Source organism: Globicephala melas, chromosome 1, assembly GCF_963455315.2.
Source record: "Globicephala melas chromosome 1, mGloMel1.2, whole genome shotgun sequence".
NCBI lineage: Eukaryota > Metazoa > Chordata > Mammalia > Artiodactyla > Delphinidae > Globicephala > Globicephala melas.
The window spans coordinates 24574138-24591720 of record NC_083314.1 but is presented as its reverse complement, the minus strand read 5'-3'; the positions used below and the strand labels follow the sequence as shown (position 1 = coordinate 24591720).

The following is a 17583-nucleotide window of genomic DNA, read 5'->3' as shown; positions in this document are numbered from 1 at the left end:
CTGAGCCTGCGCTCTAGAGCCCGCGAGCCACAACTACTGAAGTTCACGGGCCTGGAGCCCGTGCTCCGCAACAAGAGAAGCCACTGCAGTGAGAAGCCAGCAGGCCGGAACAAAGAGCAGCCCCCGCTTGATGCAACTAGAGAAAGCCCGCGCGCAGCACCAAAGACCCAACAAAGCCAAAAAAAATTAAAAAACAAACAAACAAGGATTCAGAGTTTCTAGCTGGACTGAACTGTGAACCAAGGACAACAGTAGGGACGTTGGGAAGAACTGGTTTGGCTAAGTGTTATTAAAAACACACGCCTTACAAAGAGTTACTAATAATATGCCTTAGGTATTATGAAGTGTTATAACAGCAAAGAAATCTAACAGAGATTAGATGTCTCAGGTAAAATCTAGTAGCTTCTTCAAAGAGCTAAGAAAATAAATATTCTTAATTCCATTTAGGTTCATGTAAAGGTCTAACTTCAGATGAACTTTCTTGATGGAATGAAAATGCATGAGAGTTTTGAATAACACAGACTGAATTACTCACTGAAAGTATATTGACTATAAGTGACGGAATTTAAAGTGAATAAGTTAGGGTCAATTTTATGTTTGAACAGATAGGCACAAAATCTTATTACTTAAAATATTTTAATTTCTAAAAAAATTTAAACCATATTAAAATTTAAATAATTTCATTGTACAGTACTTGATAATACATTTCAACAAACTGAAAAGTAAAAAAACCCACTAAATCAGTTTACTTTCCAAGTTTAATTACGTACAAACTCTTCTGCTCCCCCAGGAGGATATAAAAATCGACAGTGAAAATGGAATATTTAAGTATAATGTAAGATATTTGGCCAAAAGAATTTCTAAAACTAAATTTCATCTGCTAATACCCTATAACTACCAGTATGCTTATAGCAGATAGGAATTTAAAACAAATCCAATTTGATCAAATCCACAATTAACTGAAGTTTTCCTTTTATTCAGTTTGAATAAAATAGCAGCCATTATTTTATCCAATACAGTAATGGTATCAATGGCACAAGAATTGATCCGCCTAGCTGTGCAAAACAAGAACAGTTATCTTCTGTTGAAAGGATATGAGTTTTTCAAACTCAGTTCTTTTTCATTTGTGCCATAATTTCCAAATAAATAAACAGCTCCAGTTAATGTCTTATCAGTCCACTTCTCTATATGATTACATCTTCCATGAAGTCATCATATAGCCACTTATAGTTATCATCTTTGGAACACTCTATGGTTTCAAAAAGGTGCTGAAAGTCTTCAGGGTACATATCTATTACTTTCACATCTTTATTTTTTTTAATTTGCTTCAATATATGCATTGCATCAATTGGACTCAATGAACTGCAAAATAAATACAAAGTAAATGTGCTTAATTCTTTATCATAACAACTGTCAGTTAATATTGATAGAGGCGGCTTCTAAGCCCAATTTAAAATGCCTAACTTATTATATATAATTAATCTTATTCAGTTTAATAGCCTGCCTATTATATATAGCTTTAACTATGTCTATTCCTAAAGTTCCATGGCTTGCCTGTAATGAAAAGAGCTGATTTAGGCTTTAACATGTTCTCATCAGTTCTTAGGCAAATTCTAGTTTAACATTGCCCTTAAAAATTCTTTTGCCTGGGCTTCCCTGGTGGCGCAGCGGTTGGGAGTCTGCCTGCCGGTGCAGGGGACACGGGTTTGTGCCCCGGTCCAGGAAGATCCCACATGCTGCAGAGTGGCTGGGCCCGTAAGCCATGGCCGCTGAGCCTGTGCGTCCAGAGCCTGTGCTCCACAACGGGAGAGGCCACAACAGTGAGAGGCCCGCATACCGCAAAAAAAAAAAAAAAAAACCCAAAATTCTTCTGTCTACCTTTCATCTTTTAATTCTCTTTGCAAAACTATTCTTAACTCTATTTAGGTTCATGTAAAAGTTTAATAAGTAAACACTTAGGTTCATGTAAAAGTTTAATAAACAGCAGGAACTACTGTTTGTTTTCAGAAGAGGAAATAATTTTCACATTTTTATGTAACAATTACTGTGAATAAATTATAAAGCAGAAAACTGCCTTATTCTATTAGCCTAGCAAGAAACGACCAGTGAGCCTCTGACAATAACAAGTAAACAACTGTACTAAAATATTTTGGTGGAAAATATTTCCAATACTTTTTGACTGTGAATGGAATCTTGGTCACAGCTGTAAACATCCTTTCAATCCACAGGCTCTCCAAGGCAATTCTTAACATTTTAAACCACAGTTTATCATACGTGTATTCCTTAATTTCCTACGCTCCTGATAAGATGAAAAACAGATGACTTTTACGGGTCTACTGCCACTTTTAACATTTATTTTTACATAAATATTGTTCAATCAGCAGCTCATTCAGAGTTATACATTAAATGATGATCAAATTAATTAAAATGATTATTTATTTTGCCCATCCTCTGACAGTACTTTGAATGACTATGGGCTGATGAGTACATGGTAAAATGCATAACTTCCAGAACTGTACACATCAGCCCTACGTAAAAATTATATAGATACAAAGCAGGCAGTAACAGTAAAATTTTTATAAGGCTTTAGGTAGAAACATAGAATTTGATCCAGAGCAGGACTAGGGTGGTATAATGATCTGTGCCTACTTTGCCTAGGAAACAGAACCACTAACGACAGGCAATGACAAGAGGTGGATGGTGGGTATGCTGACACTAATGCCGGGGCAAGCAGCCAGTTCTTCATGTAGTTAAATTAATCCTGACAAAGATAAAACAAATTGTAGGCATCCCTGGTTGTTTTTTCAAAGAAGGGAAAAAAAATTAAGCTCAGGAGATTATGTGGAAAATATATTTTCCTCAAAATGTATACCGGCGAGAATGAAGTATTTTGTACAAATAGATGAGTGAAAACATGGTACCTCACTGTTAATGAAGATATAAAAAATATAAAAAACAAAGCTCTAACATGAAAGTACAATTCGCACATTAAGTTGCTACTTTTATATTTGCTTTTATTTTTCTTACTTACTGTAAATGGTCTATTAGCTTGGCATTGCGTTTCATAAAACACTGCCTTAACATGTGAAAAAACACATCATAATTAAAAGGTGTTAAGGTTCCTGCAAATAAATTCCTATGAGGAGTCAGTTGAATAAAACACAGGTTTTGTTCTAATGATTCCTGCAGAGAAAGGAAAATAAAATGTGTTAGTCATAAAATATTGCCAGTGCCAGACATTGTTCACTTACGCATTCAAGCTACCTTTTTGAAGAGGCAATCACAATACACCCTGCGTGTCCCTATAGGTTATTTTTGGATGTGACAAGAATGCAAGGCCCCAACTGCTCTTAACCTGGGCCATTCCTCAGGGTTGTTTGCAGTGAATCACCTTGGGGGATGAGATAATGTCTCTCTATAGACTGACATTAATGTTTGCTAAAGAGAGGTGGATTCCCCCAGCTCTGTGTTCCTCAGCTGCAGTGCAAACCCACTGCATGCATAGCACACAACTACGCAATATCATATTATTCCACAGGACACAGGAGTCTGTGTCTTTGCCCAGCACCCATGAAACAGTAACAGCTTATTAACTTATAAGCAGGGAAAAATGAAATCCTAAACGTGACACTAGCATATGCTGAGTCTCTTCTGTATTTGAGGCATTAACACCAGATCCTAAGCATAAAAAAAATTATTGCCGGGCTTCCCTGGTGGCGCAGTGGTTGAGAGTCCGCCTGCCGATGCAGGGGACACGGGTTCATGCCCCAGTCTGGGAAGATCCCACATGCCGCGGAGCGGCTGGGCCCATGAGCCATGGCTGCTGAGCCTGCACGTCTGGAGCCTGTGCTCCACAACGGGAGAGGCCACAGCAGTGAGAGGCCCACGTACTGCAAAAAAAAAATTATTGCCTTATAATTTTTAATTGGATTTTTAAAAAATATAGGGTTAGCAAACTATGGTACATGGCCTGCCTGTTTCTGTATAATATGGAGCTCAGAACAGTTTTTACATTTATAAAGGATTCTTAAAAAAACAAACAAACAACAACAAACCCACAAAGAATATGGGACCTGCAAAGCATAAAATATTTACTCTCTGGCCCTTTACACAAAAAGTTTGCCAACCTGCTTTAGTATATAGTATTATACAGGTTAAAATAAAAACTGTATGTGACTTGATGTAACATTAAGATGTTTTTTCCTCTAAAATTATTCCTCAGAACAGAGGGAGCCTTATGTTTGAGTTCTTAGGAAATCTCACGTATTAGCTAGTAACCCCTTATTTACTTTATAATAAATACCTATGTATATACATATTTAAACATAAATACTGTTTGTGGAAGACATGTTGGCCAAAAAAAATTTCAATCAATTCTGGTTTCTAGTTTTGAATTCCTGTAGCTGAAGAAATTAGTAAAAAAGGAAGGCAATAAAATTTTAACGTATTTAGCAATTATCAATTAGGGAGGGGAATAACCTCACAATTGATAGCATTATATGTTGTTAACAAGTCTTTTGAAGGTGACTTTATTTTTTATTTATTTTTAAAAATATATTTATTTACAGTAGTTGTGGCTCACGGGCTCTGGAGTGCAGGCTCAGTAGTTGTGGCGCACAGGCTTAGTTGCTCTGCAGCATGTGGGATCTTCCTGAACCAGGGCTTGAACCCCTGTCCCCTGAACTGGCAGGCGGATTCTTATCCACTGTGCCACCAGGGAAGTCCCTTGAAGGTGACTTTAAACAGCATCTTGTAAATAGATTTGGAGTTACAGATATAGGTTTACTTGATAAGTAGGGAAAAAACAACTTTCCTGATGTTCAACAAATGGTTATATGTAGCTTAGGAAAAAAGTTCCAGTGACAGCACAAAAACATGGCTTCAAAAAAGTATAAACCTCAAACCACTTGGATGGAAATGAAGATCATGTGCTTTAAAAAACTGTTAAATATCTAAAAGCACTTCTGTAACAATTATGAACACACCGACATCAGACATGTGAAATATCTGAATAAAATTTTCTCTTAAAACATAACATTTGGTTATTTCATTTTCATCCCTAAAAGTTTATGCATTTATGTCGGCCAAAAAAGTGTTTTAGCTTTTGACACTGTCATTGAGAAAATGGGAAAGTGTCCTATATGCAGGGTTATTAATTTCAGGGTCATTTGGATAAATTCCTACTGGTATCAAGCCAAAATGTATTACCCCTATTCTGTTTTGTGAGGCTACATAAGTTACGTTTATGGATAGTGAAACAGAACTAAAATCACAATGATCACTGATTATTCTAAAATCAGAATATTTCTTAATTGATAGTTTTCCTTTAGCGGCAAGAGCGAGAAAAAAACCAAAGTAGTAAGCAATGGGAAAGTCAGACTGAACTAATACGCTGAGATTAGGGAATCATTAGCATTTAATCCTGAAGTGGAACTTCTGAATTGAGTCCGAAAATTGTTTTTAAAACTTCAGCTACTTTATTACAACTTCACTATAAGTAGCCCTATATAATCTAAATGGAGGATCACTCTATAACATAATCACTTTGGTTCTTTATGAAGGGAAAAAATAAACAAAAATTAAAGCCCAACCCCTAGGGTAAGAAACAAGATGTACCTGTTAGTGAAATAAACCATTATAAGTAGTAATATTATATATATGATTTATTAATAAGGTATAAAATCTTGTTTTCAGTTTATCAAATTAGATGAATAAACATTTTAATATTCATGTTTTCCAAATTTGAGAGGTATTTTCATTTCAAAAGTTAAAAATAGAAGTCAGGGGCTTCCCTGGTGGTGCAGTGGTTAAGAATCCACCTGCCAATACAGGGAACATGGGTTCGAGCCCTGGTCCAGGAAGATCCCACAGGCTGCAACTAAGCCCATGCACCACAACTGCTGAAGCCCATGCGCCTAGAGCCTGTGCTCCGCAACAAGAGAAGCCACTGCAATGAGCAGCCCGCGCACGGCAACAAAGAGTAGCCCCCACTCACCACAACTAGAGAAAGCCCGCATGCAGCAAAGAAGACCCAACGCAGCCAAAAATAAATAAATAAATTTATATATTAAAAAAAAGTCAGAATCTGTGTTTAAGTCTATTACTATGCTAGCATTCATTGTATAAACAGCTGAAAAATATAACTCCCTTCCAAAATAATTTGAATATATTAAAATCAATAAGATATGTTTAAAAATTTTTCTAGATATTCTAAAATTAAAAATTTAAATAAATACAGAATACCAGATAATGCAAAAGAAAACAAAGACTGTTACATTAGAGGAAAAAAGGGAAAGGTATTCATTCGTTCTTACCCTATGCTTTTGCTTTGCCAGCTGCCCATTTGCGGTATATGTGCCAAATGATAAGCAAGACTCCTTGAGTGAAGATAAACAAAAAGAAAACATTTCTTTCAGTTCTCTTTGTGCAAAGTGCCCCACATTATTACTGCCTTTAAAATTGTCTTGCCTAAACAACATAATGAATTAAAGCCAAGTCTCCAGTCTAACTGAATGTAAGAAAAACAACATGTGACAGTTAAATCATATACATTTCTCTTCTCTCTCATTTTTTTTGGATAAAGAAAAGGGGAGTCAAAGGTCTAGCCAAATACTGGTAACTCTATTACTTGCTTAGATAAAAGAGAGTTGCCCTTAATATAATTATGCAAATACATTCTAAAGTTATTTTTAATAGCCAGCATATTACAGTCACAATCAGTTTAGGGTCTATCAGATCAATTATGGGGATGTTTTTGCCCTACCTTAGTGGAAAAACCACTGATATGAATATGCTGGGACATGTAAGGAGATAGACAAAGAAATTTGTGTCAATTTTTAAAAGGATCATTGCTTTCTTGTATCTAACTTTTGTACATACAATTTTGTATGTGAAGCAATTTTAAAAGATGACCCAACTGAAAAATTATTGTGTGTGTGTGTGTGTGTGTGTGTGTATAAACACATATACACACATTAAATTCCAAAATAACAGCATTTGACACAGACTTAAAAGACTAAAACTTATAATATTGGATGTAAGGTCAGAAACGATAATTTATTACTAATTGCAGTGGCAGCTGACGTAGAATGAAAAATGCAATTGTTGCTCATCTGTGAAACTCCCAGCAGCTCCAGGAATGTCACTAAGTGGAGGAAGGCAAAGCAGCATCAGCAGCAGGCACTGCAGCTTCCCCCCACACTTGGTCTATCCACAGCAGTTTAGGGCACTGCAGTGGGCACAGAGAAGACCTCACTCCCATCTACCAAACCCACAGGAGAGGAAGACCTGCAAGACCTTGGGAATTGGATTCAACAACAGACCATCCAGTAGTAGATATATAATGGACAAATGTTAAAAATGCTGGGTCTAGAAAGACCTCTCCTTTCTGGAGGTTAATACATGGCAAAACTCAACATAGGGCTTTTGAAAACAAATACTGCAGAAAAAGAAAACTGTCCTGAAAGCTGAGGTCCTCAGAGGGCCTTCTATCAAGAAACTAGCCAAAAGCCAGGAAGAGAGAACTGAGATGAAAAGCCAACAGAATGAGAGGAGATCAGTGGGGTTAAGAAGGATTTTAGGGAAACCAAGAACTACAGTACCAAGATTACAATATGTAGTATAGGTAGAAAGCAGGGTCAGTGCCATGAAGGCTAAATGTGAAAAAGATTTCTGGGAATACAGAAAAAGGATGAGAGTATGACAGATACGAAAGACAAGGAACAGAGAGAGCCAACCTAAGAACCTGATACATTCTGGAGGAAAAAAACCAGAATCGGAACAAAAGCTAAAATCAAATGAGATAACATTCTAACAACTAAGTATGCACTGAAGGTCTTAATGTGTTCCTGGACAAAAGCAATGAAGAGACTACATAGAGGAAACACTCTTTTAAAATTAAATCAATATATCCTTGGAAGAACAAGGGCTCATAAAATATACAAACATAGGGCTTCCCTGGTGGTGCAGTGGTTGAGAGTCCGCCTGTCGATGCAGGGGACATGGTTTTGTGCCCCGGTCCGGGAAGATCCCACATGCCGCGGAGCGGCTGGGCCTGTGAGTCATGGCTGCTAAGCCTGCGCGTCCAGAGCCTGTGCTCTGCAACGGGAGAGGCCACAACAGTGAGAGGCCCGCGTACCGCAAAAAAAACAAAAAACAAAAAACAAACATATTCTGTATAAAAACAATTTGATATATACTCTAGTCTACTAAAATAAAAAAAAGAGAATGGGTAAATTATGGTATGAAAGAAATGGTATTTATTGTTTTTTCTTATGCTTTTAGGCCTCTATTAAAAATGGCAGACACACACACACACACACACACACACACAAAATGGTAGATACTAGTCTCATGTGGCTACTGAACATGTGAAATGTGTCCAGTCTGAATTGGTTGTAAGTGTAAAATATACAATGGATTTTTAGTACACAAAAAAGAATGTAAATTATGTAATAACTAATTTAAAAATATTACACACTGAAATAATGTTTTGAATTGAGAAGATTCAATAAAACATAATATTAAAATTAATTTCACCTGTTTCTTTTTTACTTTCCGTAACCTGGCGACTAAAAAAAATGTAAAACTACATATGTGGCTTGCATTGTCTTCCTATTAGACAACTCTGATCTTGCCTAAGGAAATAAACTAAAAAGGGGAATGCTCTATAATGAGGTATTAGAATCATTAAAAACTTAATTTATAAAAACTTATTATATAGTCTTAAAAACTTAAGAAAAATGTTTAGATAGAAGGGAAAAAAAATCTTATAATTAACTATTAGCTATTAAATAAAAAAATAATATAATCTCCTCTACACAAAAAAGAAAAAACAGGAAAAATAAAAGACTAAAATTATGCCACAAACAACAATAGTGACCTCTGGGTGGTAGCACTGTAGTGATCATTTTTTAAATTCTTTTCTTTCTTTAACATGTCTCACATTTTTACACTGAGAATATATTAGTTTTACAATGAGAGAAGTATATAAATATTTGTGACAGAAAAACATCAGAATAGTGCTCTATTATCTTAAACACTTGGAAAAACAATAAAATTAATCTGGTCACAGAAATACAGCCTCTGAAAAACCATGAGGTTCTTTGTTGAAATTTAGAAGGATTTTACTCACTGTATGCAGGAGCTTAATCCCACAAGCTATTTGACAGAGCACACTTAATGCTTGATACAAGCTTGGATTTTGGGGATTTGCCATTATTTTCTAGAAAAAGGAAAACAGAAGTTACATGTTATACATAGCTATAGCCAATCAGTCAAAATCATATGTCAGATCTTAATACCTTAATGATATCTAGAAATGAAAGAAAATTAGAATTAAATGCAGAATCTTAACCATTTCAAAGAAAAGAAAGTCTTCTTAAACTTTCATATTGAAATATATCATCATGTACACTTAAAATATAACGTATTTGAGACTGATTTCCTTTAACCATATCACCTATCAGGGCAAATTCTCATTAAACAAAAAGTGACACAGAAGTGTATAATTACTGTGGTGAAGGGTAAGTGTGATAGAAACGTGCATTAGCTGGGCTATTAAATTTTGAGTCAAGAATTACTTAGGCTGACACTTGAGGATCAGAGGTACCTCACTGAATGAAAGGGCACTACAGAGAGAGAAAACCAAATGTGAAAAGGTCCATGGTAAAAGAAACATTAGAACATTCTACTAGTAGCAAGATGAAACCTGACGAAGCATTTCCTATTTCTCTTCCTTTCATTCCTTCACGTATGCACACAGCCTCAAGGTTCTGAGTCCCCTACTCTCTTCCAGGGACAGTCACTATTTACTTACTATTTGGATCTTGGTAAGCAAATCATCCTTTCATCTCTTGCTTTCATCTCCCGCCGCCCCCCATCTCAACCCATAGTTCTCTTATATACAAATAAGCATTTCCAGTTATCTTGGATTATAAGATTAGTAACATGAAGCATTCTGGGCAGCAAAGAAACATAACTCTCAAGGACTTCAGGAAGCCCTTTGATTTCAAAGAACAAAAAGTCTAAAACCCTATGTTCACTACAGCATTATTCACAACAGCCGAGAAAGGTATATAACCTCAGTGTCCACTGGTAGATGAATGGATAAAGAAGATGTATATGTTTTACATATACATATATACACACACATATAACTCAGCCATAAAAATGAATGAAATCTTGCCATTTTTGACAACATGGATAGATCTAGAGAGTATTATGCTATGTGAAATAAGTCAGACAAAGGAAGATAAATAAATATGATTTCACTTATATGTGGAATCTAAAAAACAAAACAAATGAACAAACATAAAAACAGAAACAGTCACAGATAGAGACAACAGAAGGTTGCTAGAGATGAGGGGGTGGGGGAATAAGTGAAACAGATGACAGAGATTATGAGGCACAATCTTCCAGTTACAAAATAAATGAATCAGGGGGATGAAATGTACAGTGTGGGAAATAGTCAATAATAATATAATATCTTTGTATGATGACAGATGGTAATATATAAACATGTCATCATTTTGTAATATACAGACATATCAAATCACCATGTTGTATAGCAGGAACTAACACAATGTTTAGGTCAATTATATTTCAAAAAACAAACTCATAGAAAAAAATCACATTTGTGGTTACCAGAGGCAGGGGTGGAGGGGAGAGGGAACGGAATGAATGTGGTCAAAAGGTACAAACGTCCTGTTTTGTAGTGTACAACTACATAATTAACACTGTGGTATGTTACATATGAAAGTCGTTAGAGAGTAAATCCTAAGAGTTCTCATCACAAGGAGAAATATTTTTTAATTTTGTATCTATATGAGATGATGGATGTTCACCACATTTATGATGGCAATCATTTCATGATGTATGGAAGTCAAAACATTGTACTATATACCTTAAACTTATACAGTGCAACATGTCAATTATATCCATTGACGGAAATGGATAAACAAAAGGTGGTGGGGTGGTGTCTAATTATATAATGGAATATTATTCAGCCTTAACAAGGAATGACATTCTGACACATGCTACAACTTGGATGAACCCTAAAGACAGTATGCTAAGTGAAATAAGCCAGACACAAAGTGGAATACTGTATGATTCCATTTACATGAGGTATATAGAATAGTCAAATTCATAGAAACAGAAAATAAAACAGTGGTTACCAGGGGCACAGGGGCGGGGGGGAGATGGGGAATTAATGTTTAATGGGTACAGAGTTTCAGTATGGAATGATAAAAAGTTCTGAGAATAGATGGATGGTAATAATAGTTGTACCACAATGTGAATGTACTTAATGCCACTGAATTGTACACTTAAAATAGTTAAAATGGTAAACTTTATGTTATATATATTTTATCACACAGAAAACCTTTTAAAAAATAATACCTAAAGAATGCTCTATAGAAATTTAAAAACAACCTTAGTACTCTCAAATGTCATGAGCCCAAATTAAAATCACACAGATTAAGACTACTCTGAGAAAAATCGCAGAACATTTAAAACAAAAAATTAGGTACTTGTTAATAACCTACCCGGCATTCCTTTTCACTAATAAACAAGTTTAGTTCTAGTCGTCCATATTTATATATAGAAGTACAGGAATACAGGTCATGTAAAAGTTTCCAAAGTGCACTTCTCTCATTTTTAGGTGGTAAGATCCCAATTGCTTTTAAAGGGGCACCTGTTAAGAATACAAGCAAAAATATTTAAATAAATTCTTAACACTTTTTTCCTACGACCATATTTTACTGAGTCAAATTAGGTTAACAAACTATATTACTTTAAGGTTATTTCGAGCAAAACTAGGCCTTAGCATCTTTCCTTGATCTGGAACTTGGCTTCCACAAAACTGCTGATTGTATCTAGGTGAGGGAAAAGCCATATTCAACTTAAGAGCAACCACCCATAAACTGTGTAATATAAACATGTACACACATCTCAACAAATCTGGTGTACTGCTAGAGAAAGCTGACAAGTTATAAGGTACTTGCTTTACTGAATGACAAAAATCACCTTTTGACCAAGGCTGTGCTTCTATTCCCAAATACTGAAAAAGCATATCTGAAGTCATAACGGGAGGTGTTAGTATTCCACGACTTCTAGGATCCAGTTTAAAGAAGTCACAGTAGACCACTTCTAGTCTTCCATTCACCTTTTTTCCTAAGGACTAAAGAGAGACAGAGAGAACATGTTTAGAAATTTCAGTGTTAGGCAGACCTTGTAACAATTCCAAGATCTACTTCAAAAAGTAATTCTTATAAAAAATATTGCTACCTCAATAAAGAGGCAAAGAAAACATTACTAACATACCCTAAAATGTAACAGTTAATAGAAATGAATTAATGTCTGAAAAGTGAATATAATATTACCAAGAAAAAGCACCCAAAATAGAAACCTTCAACAAATTATTACATATCCTTTTATTTTCTTTACTTTATCTAAATGGTTTCTGTTATTCAGAGCTGTGATTCATCTGCTAGTCATGGGAAGATATTTTAACAGAAAATAACAATAAAAATATTAAAGTGAAAGGCAGATAGATGCAAGAGAGCATTCCTTTTTTCCAGAACAGTTTAGTTAGTCCTTCACCAAATGAACTTAGCTCACTGTGTAGGTCACTCTCCATTTTCCTCTTAATTTTTCATTTACTTTTCCTAAAGACAGAGCCAACTATAGAAGGAAAACTCCCTGCACACTAGAAGGTGTCCAATATACCTCAATCTTTTTACTGCCCTGATGTGTTCACCTGGCAGTAGCGCTGGAGAACTTAGTAGTGAGAGGAAGTGTTAGCTATAGACCCTACAAACTTAATTCGAAGTTACAAAAAACCAAATAGAAGAGAGCAAGGTTTTGATGTGCACACTGAGGTTCTCATGCACAGAAAATTCTACTGGTATTTATCAAGGTTTTAATGAATTTGCAATTTAAAGTTATGAGTTAAAAAACCTAAGTTTTCTTAACTGTTTGAATTCAACCTATAAGTATGGTTCTATTCCTAAATTTAGTAAATTTTAATGATTACTTTCAAGAGGACCCTTGAAAAAAACTAGTGAAAGGAACAGACTGGAGGTAGAAACCACATATTTTTGGTCATGTTAATTTTGAGATGCCTATTAGGTGATTAAACTGGAGATGCAGGTAGGAAGTTATAGACCTGAATACTGAAGTCCAGGCTGAAGACATAAATGTGCTGAAATAAGACACAGTTTACCACAAAAGCTGATGTCTCTTCATCTGAACACATACAGATATTTCTGCAGCAATAGTCTTCACAATTCAAATGAGATATATCATGATTTATTATTTTGGTTTTTTAAAGATATTTTATCTTTTTTAAAAAATTGAAGTATAGTTGATTACAATACTGTGATGATTCATTATTACAGAACACAATTGGCAACATGTGTCTCTCTAGCACATCCAGATAGGAAAACAAACTGTTCCTGCTTGAAACATTGTTAATGTGAAGTCCCAGGAATTTTATCAGGGAAATGGAGTAGGGGTGAAGAGGGATTTTTTTAAAAATTAATTAATTAATTTTTGGCTGCGTTGGGTCTTCATTGCTACGCGTGGGTTTTCTCTAGTTGCAGTGAGCAGGGGCTACTCTTCGTTGTGGTGCGCGGGCTTCTCATTGTGGTGGCTTCTCTTGTTGCGGAGCATGGGCTCTAGGCACACGGGCTCAGTAGTTGTGGCTCGCAGGCTCTAGAGTGCGGGCTCAGCCATTGTGGCGCAAGGGCTTAGTTGCTCCACGGCGTAGGGATCTTTCTGGACCAGGAATTGAATGTGTGTCCCCTGCACTGGCAGGTGGTTTCTTATCCACTGCACCACCAAGGAAGTCCATGGGATTTTAAATTTAGATAAAAATCCAGAGTCAAGCATTATCCTTGAAAATAATTTTAGTTCTTAGGAGCAAAATTGTGAGCCTTTGGGTGGCTAGAAGCACTGTCTGCTAAGAGCACCACTTCAAGGCCCTGATTCAGGGCTGCAAAGGTTCTATATAAATGATTACTTCTCTTTTATTCTTGCAAATATACATGAATTCACACAAAACTTTGAATGGCTTTTCACTTTACAATGAGTGAAAGAACGTGTACTAATGGCTGAGCTCAAGTGAGTGTTGGTGGGGAGGGGGGAATAGGGAGTTAGACGTTTAAATTTTGCGCTTACATTAACAGCTTCAGAAACATTTTATGACTGATATTCCTGTAAGAAATACTGTGAGGAATTCTCTAGTCCCTAGTCACTCTATTTCATTGATTCAACTGTTTTTAAATTGAGACTACTGTTATCTTGATCTTATAGAAAAGCAACCGTTGTGTTACAGGATAACAAACTGTAAACAGAAGGACATTTTAATACCACCTTAATTATTTTGTGAACATGTAGATTAATCTTCGGAAGTACCCCCCGTTTAAAGACCAAGATAAGAGCTATTTTGTTTTTAATTTCCAGGTTGAAATTACAGATGGCTATGTTTACTAAATCACATTTCATGATCTTGAATCTTTGAATAATTTTATGGGTTCTTTTTCTCTTCATGTTTTTGGAATTCCAGCAGATTTAACATCAATTAAATAATCTGAATTCAAAAACCCTGAATTTTTTCAGTTGTAGAAAAACAACCATCTAATGTGACAGTTATATTTAAAAGAGCAGGATTTTGTATACATTTTCATCATTTTTTGATGTCATCTTGCACTTTCAGATAACACTATTTTACATGGTTTCAGGAAGCTGGCACATGGAGGAAAAGTTTCCTGAATTGAATCAAAAGATTTATAAAGGAGGGAAGAAGAGAAAGAGAACAAAAAAGAGGCTGACAATGATGCAAGGAATTTCCACTTTACTGTTATGTGAACTTGTCAGCTATACATGAAGCCAAATTCACTAAAAAATCCATTTGGATAATGCCTTTACTCCATGCAATTTATTCTGAATACACCAAACTTTTCTTGCCTCTGAAACCCTAAGTCCAGAGTTAACACAGTCCCGTTAACCTAATCTTAGCATTCCAATTAGATTCTAAGCTCACTTATCCCCTTCTAAGAAAGAAGAGGCACAGCATAGCCTGCTAATACGAGGAAACAAGCCTAGAGATACCAGTTATACATTTTGTTCAATCACCCATCTGTAGCAGAGCTAGAACCAGAAAAAAAGTCTCTGAATCCATCTTTCAGTCATTCAACAATCATTGATACTGTGTTCTAGTCACTGGGGCTAACAAGATACGGCATAGCCCCTAAAAGTGATTGTTTAAAAATAAACTGTGTGGGGCTTCCCTGGTGGCGCAGTGGTTGAGAGTCCGCCTGCCAATGCAGGGGACATAGGTTCGTGCCCCGGTCCGGGAAGATCCCACATGCCGCAGAGCGGCTGGGCCCGTGAGCCATGGCCGCTGAGCCTGCGCGTCCGGAGCCTGTGCTCCGCAACGGGAGAGGCCACAGCAGTGAGAGGCCCGCGTACCGCAAAAAAAAAAAAAAAAAAAAGTGTGCTTAATTTTACTTCCCTAAACCACTCAAAGGTAGCTGATTGAACAATAAATTATTTTTAGAAACAAAAATATACCTTCAATTGTGGAATAAAAGTCTCGTCACTTTCAAGGGCAATCACTTTGGCACCACTTTCAAGCAATGCTCGTGTCAGGATTCCAGGACCTAATGTATTAACAGAACGAAAAGTTTATTTGCAAAAGAAACAACATAATCTTTTTCAATATCAAAGGAATTAGATGTTTTACCTGTATGATATAATTTTAATTCTCACAACATTCCCAAAGTGGATATTACACTCCTGATTTACATATAAGGAAACTGCGGATTAGATACAGTCACTTGACTCCACCATCACAACTGGAACGCGGTGCTGCCTGGCTTTGAATCCATTCCGTCAAAGACCGCAAAACCTGCGCTCCTTACAATGTTTCACTACCTCTCAAGAAAAAACAAACAAACAAACAAAATAGTTGCCTCTAGCTTACCACTTACTCATAGACTCTCTGGATACTTTATCATCAAAGATATTGCCAAACCTAAACAGAACTGACTCCCCATGATAGGAAATGGTGCTTAAAAAAATTATTTTTCAAAAAGTCTATAAATCTTGTGTTCCCGGCATCCTGCTGCGGTCTATAGAAGATGCACGAAAGGGTAAGATAAAAGTTCTTTTGGGAAGATGGTGAAATCTAAGAGCATGTTTTATCAAAACAGTTTGTAAAGTGCAAACTGCTACGGAAATATCTTGTGGAGTGATGATTAACAGAGGCCATATAAGCTGCTTAAAGGAAGAGGCCATGTTTTACACAGTCTGCAAAAGTGAACATCCAAGAAAATGAAGGCCACGAGGGTCTCACCTGGATTGCATTCCAGGAATAGCTGGCAAGATTTTCGTTTTCTCCGTAGGATCCGCACCAAGGTCTCAGCCACTCTAGGGCTGGTTATGTACCGCTTGGTCTCTGAGCGGCATCTGTAAACACGCGAGGACGATTTTCCAAATCCCACATTGGGCATCAGGTGCGGGTAGTAGTCAGACAAGCCACGGCGGTTCCCCGCCGGGACGTCCATCAGCCTCACCGCTCCCGACTTCAAAATGCAAAAGCGCCCAGCGCGGGTCAAAGCTGACAGCATCAGCCTCGAAAGAAGTCCCACCCCTGGGACCCACATTCTCACCCTCTAAGTCCTGTCCCAGTGTTACCCAGGGTCGTTACATCCTCGACGAACTCCATACAGGGAAGCCCATGTGCTACATCTCCTTGCCCCGGGTCTAGGCCGGCGGAAGTAAACAGGCCAAACAGTGCGTGCGAACGACCTCTCCATCTTGCCTTTGCCGTCACTTCCGTTTCCGTACCGGCGCCGACGCCCGAGGACTGTGAGTGGACGGCCGAGGAGAGAGACGGACCATCTAGGCGGTGTCTGAACTCGAACTCTATGGTCGTCCGTCCTCTGCACCTCCTCTCTAGCCATCCGCGCTCTATGCTCCGCGGTGGCGGGCCGCCGGCCACCAGCCAGCCAGCCAGCCAGCCGGGAGGGGTACGCAGAGGGAGGCGGGGCGGGAAGGCGAGAGGTGTCTCCTACACTCGAGCGGCGGGAGACCCGAGCAAGCTCTGTGACAGCTGGTCGGCCGCCATGTCAGCAAGGGGGGCTAGAAGCGGATCCGGCGCCCGGCGGTAGCCCTCCTTTCGTCTCCGGTTCCCAGGTGAGGAGAGGAAGAGCGGGTCGCAGCTGGCCGGCCGGCTCGCGTCTAGGGTAAAGCCTTTGGGAACCCCCTCGCTGCTCCCCCGGCGCTGTCTTCCTCCGGCAGCGAAGCCTCTGCCTTCTCGGTGCGGTGGAGCCCTGTTCCCTCACCTCCTCCCTTTCTGCGCTCTCCCGTTTCCCTCTCTTCTGTCGCCGCCGTGGCCTCTTCCTGCGCAGCGCGCCCATTTCTCCCTCCCTAGGGCACTCGCGCCAGGAGTTGTCCCTCTCCCGGCTCCCCGCAGAGCCTGCGGCTTCCACGGCGCCTCTGTTCGTTTTTGTCCTGTTGCCCACAGCCGTGTCTCTCCACCCCTGTGGGTGGTTTTATTTTCCTTCATACCTGTTTTCT

General features: G+C 37.9%; 2 protein-coding genes across 4 annotated transcripts in view; one reads left to right on the top strand and one right to left on the bottom strand.

Annotated features, from left to right (window-relative positions):
- Positions 1-617: 617 nt before the first annotated feature.
- Positions 618-16843, bottom strand: TFB2M (transcription factor B2, mitochondrial). 2 transcript variants are annotated; one of them, XM_030868514.3, is made up of 9 exons: positions 16674-16843; positions 16358-16470; positions 15574-15662; positions 12025-12178; positions 11544-11692; positions 9134-9223; positions 6315-6377; positions 3032-3183; positions 618-1362 (listed from the first exon to the last, which is right to left on the bottom strand). In XM_030868514.3, the coding sequence occupies exons 1-9, from the start codon at positions 16727-16729 to the stop codon at positions 1185-1187; spliced, it is 1044 nt and encodes a 347-aa protein (XP_030724374.1). In that variant the 5' UTR covers positions 16730-16843; the 3' UTR covers positions 618-1184. The 2 variants fall into 2 exon arrangements, with proteins under 2 accessions (XP_030724374.1, XP_030724372.1); XM_030868512.2 differs by having other exon boundaries at positions 16358-16835.
- Positions 16844-17032: 189 nt separating this feature from the next.
- The window catches only part of CNST (consortin, connexin sorting protein), a 114772-nt gene continuing 114221 nt past the window's right edge, over positions 17033-17583 (top strand). For both annotated transcript variants that reach the window (XM_060305425.2, XM_030868508.3), the window contains exon 1: positions 17033-17199. The gene's annotated coding sequence lies outside the window, so the exon portion shown is untranslated. The remainder of the gene's footprint in view (positions 17200-17583) is intronic.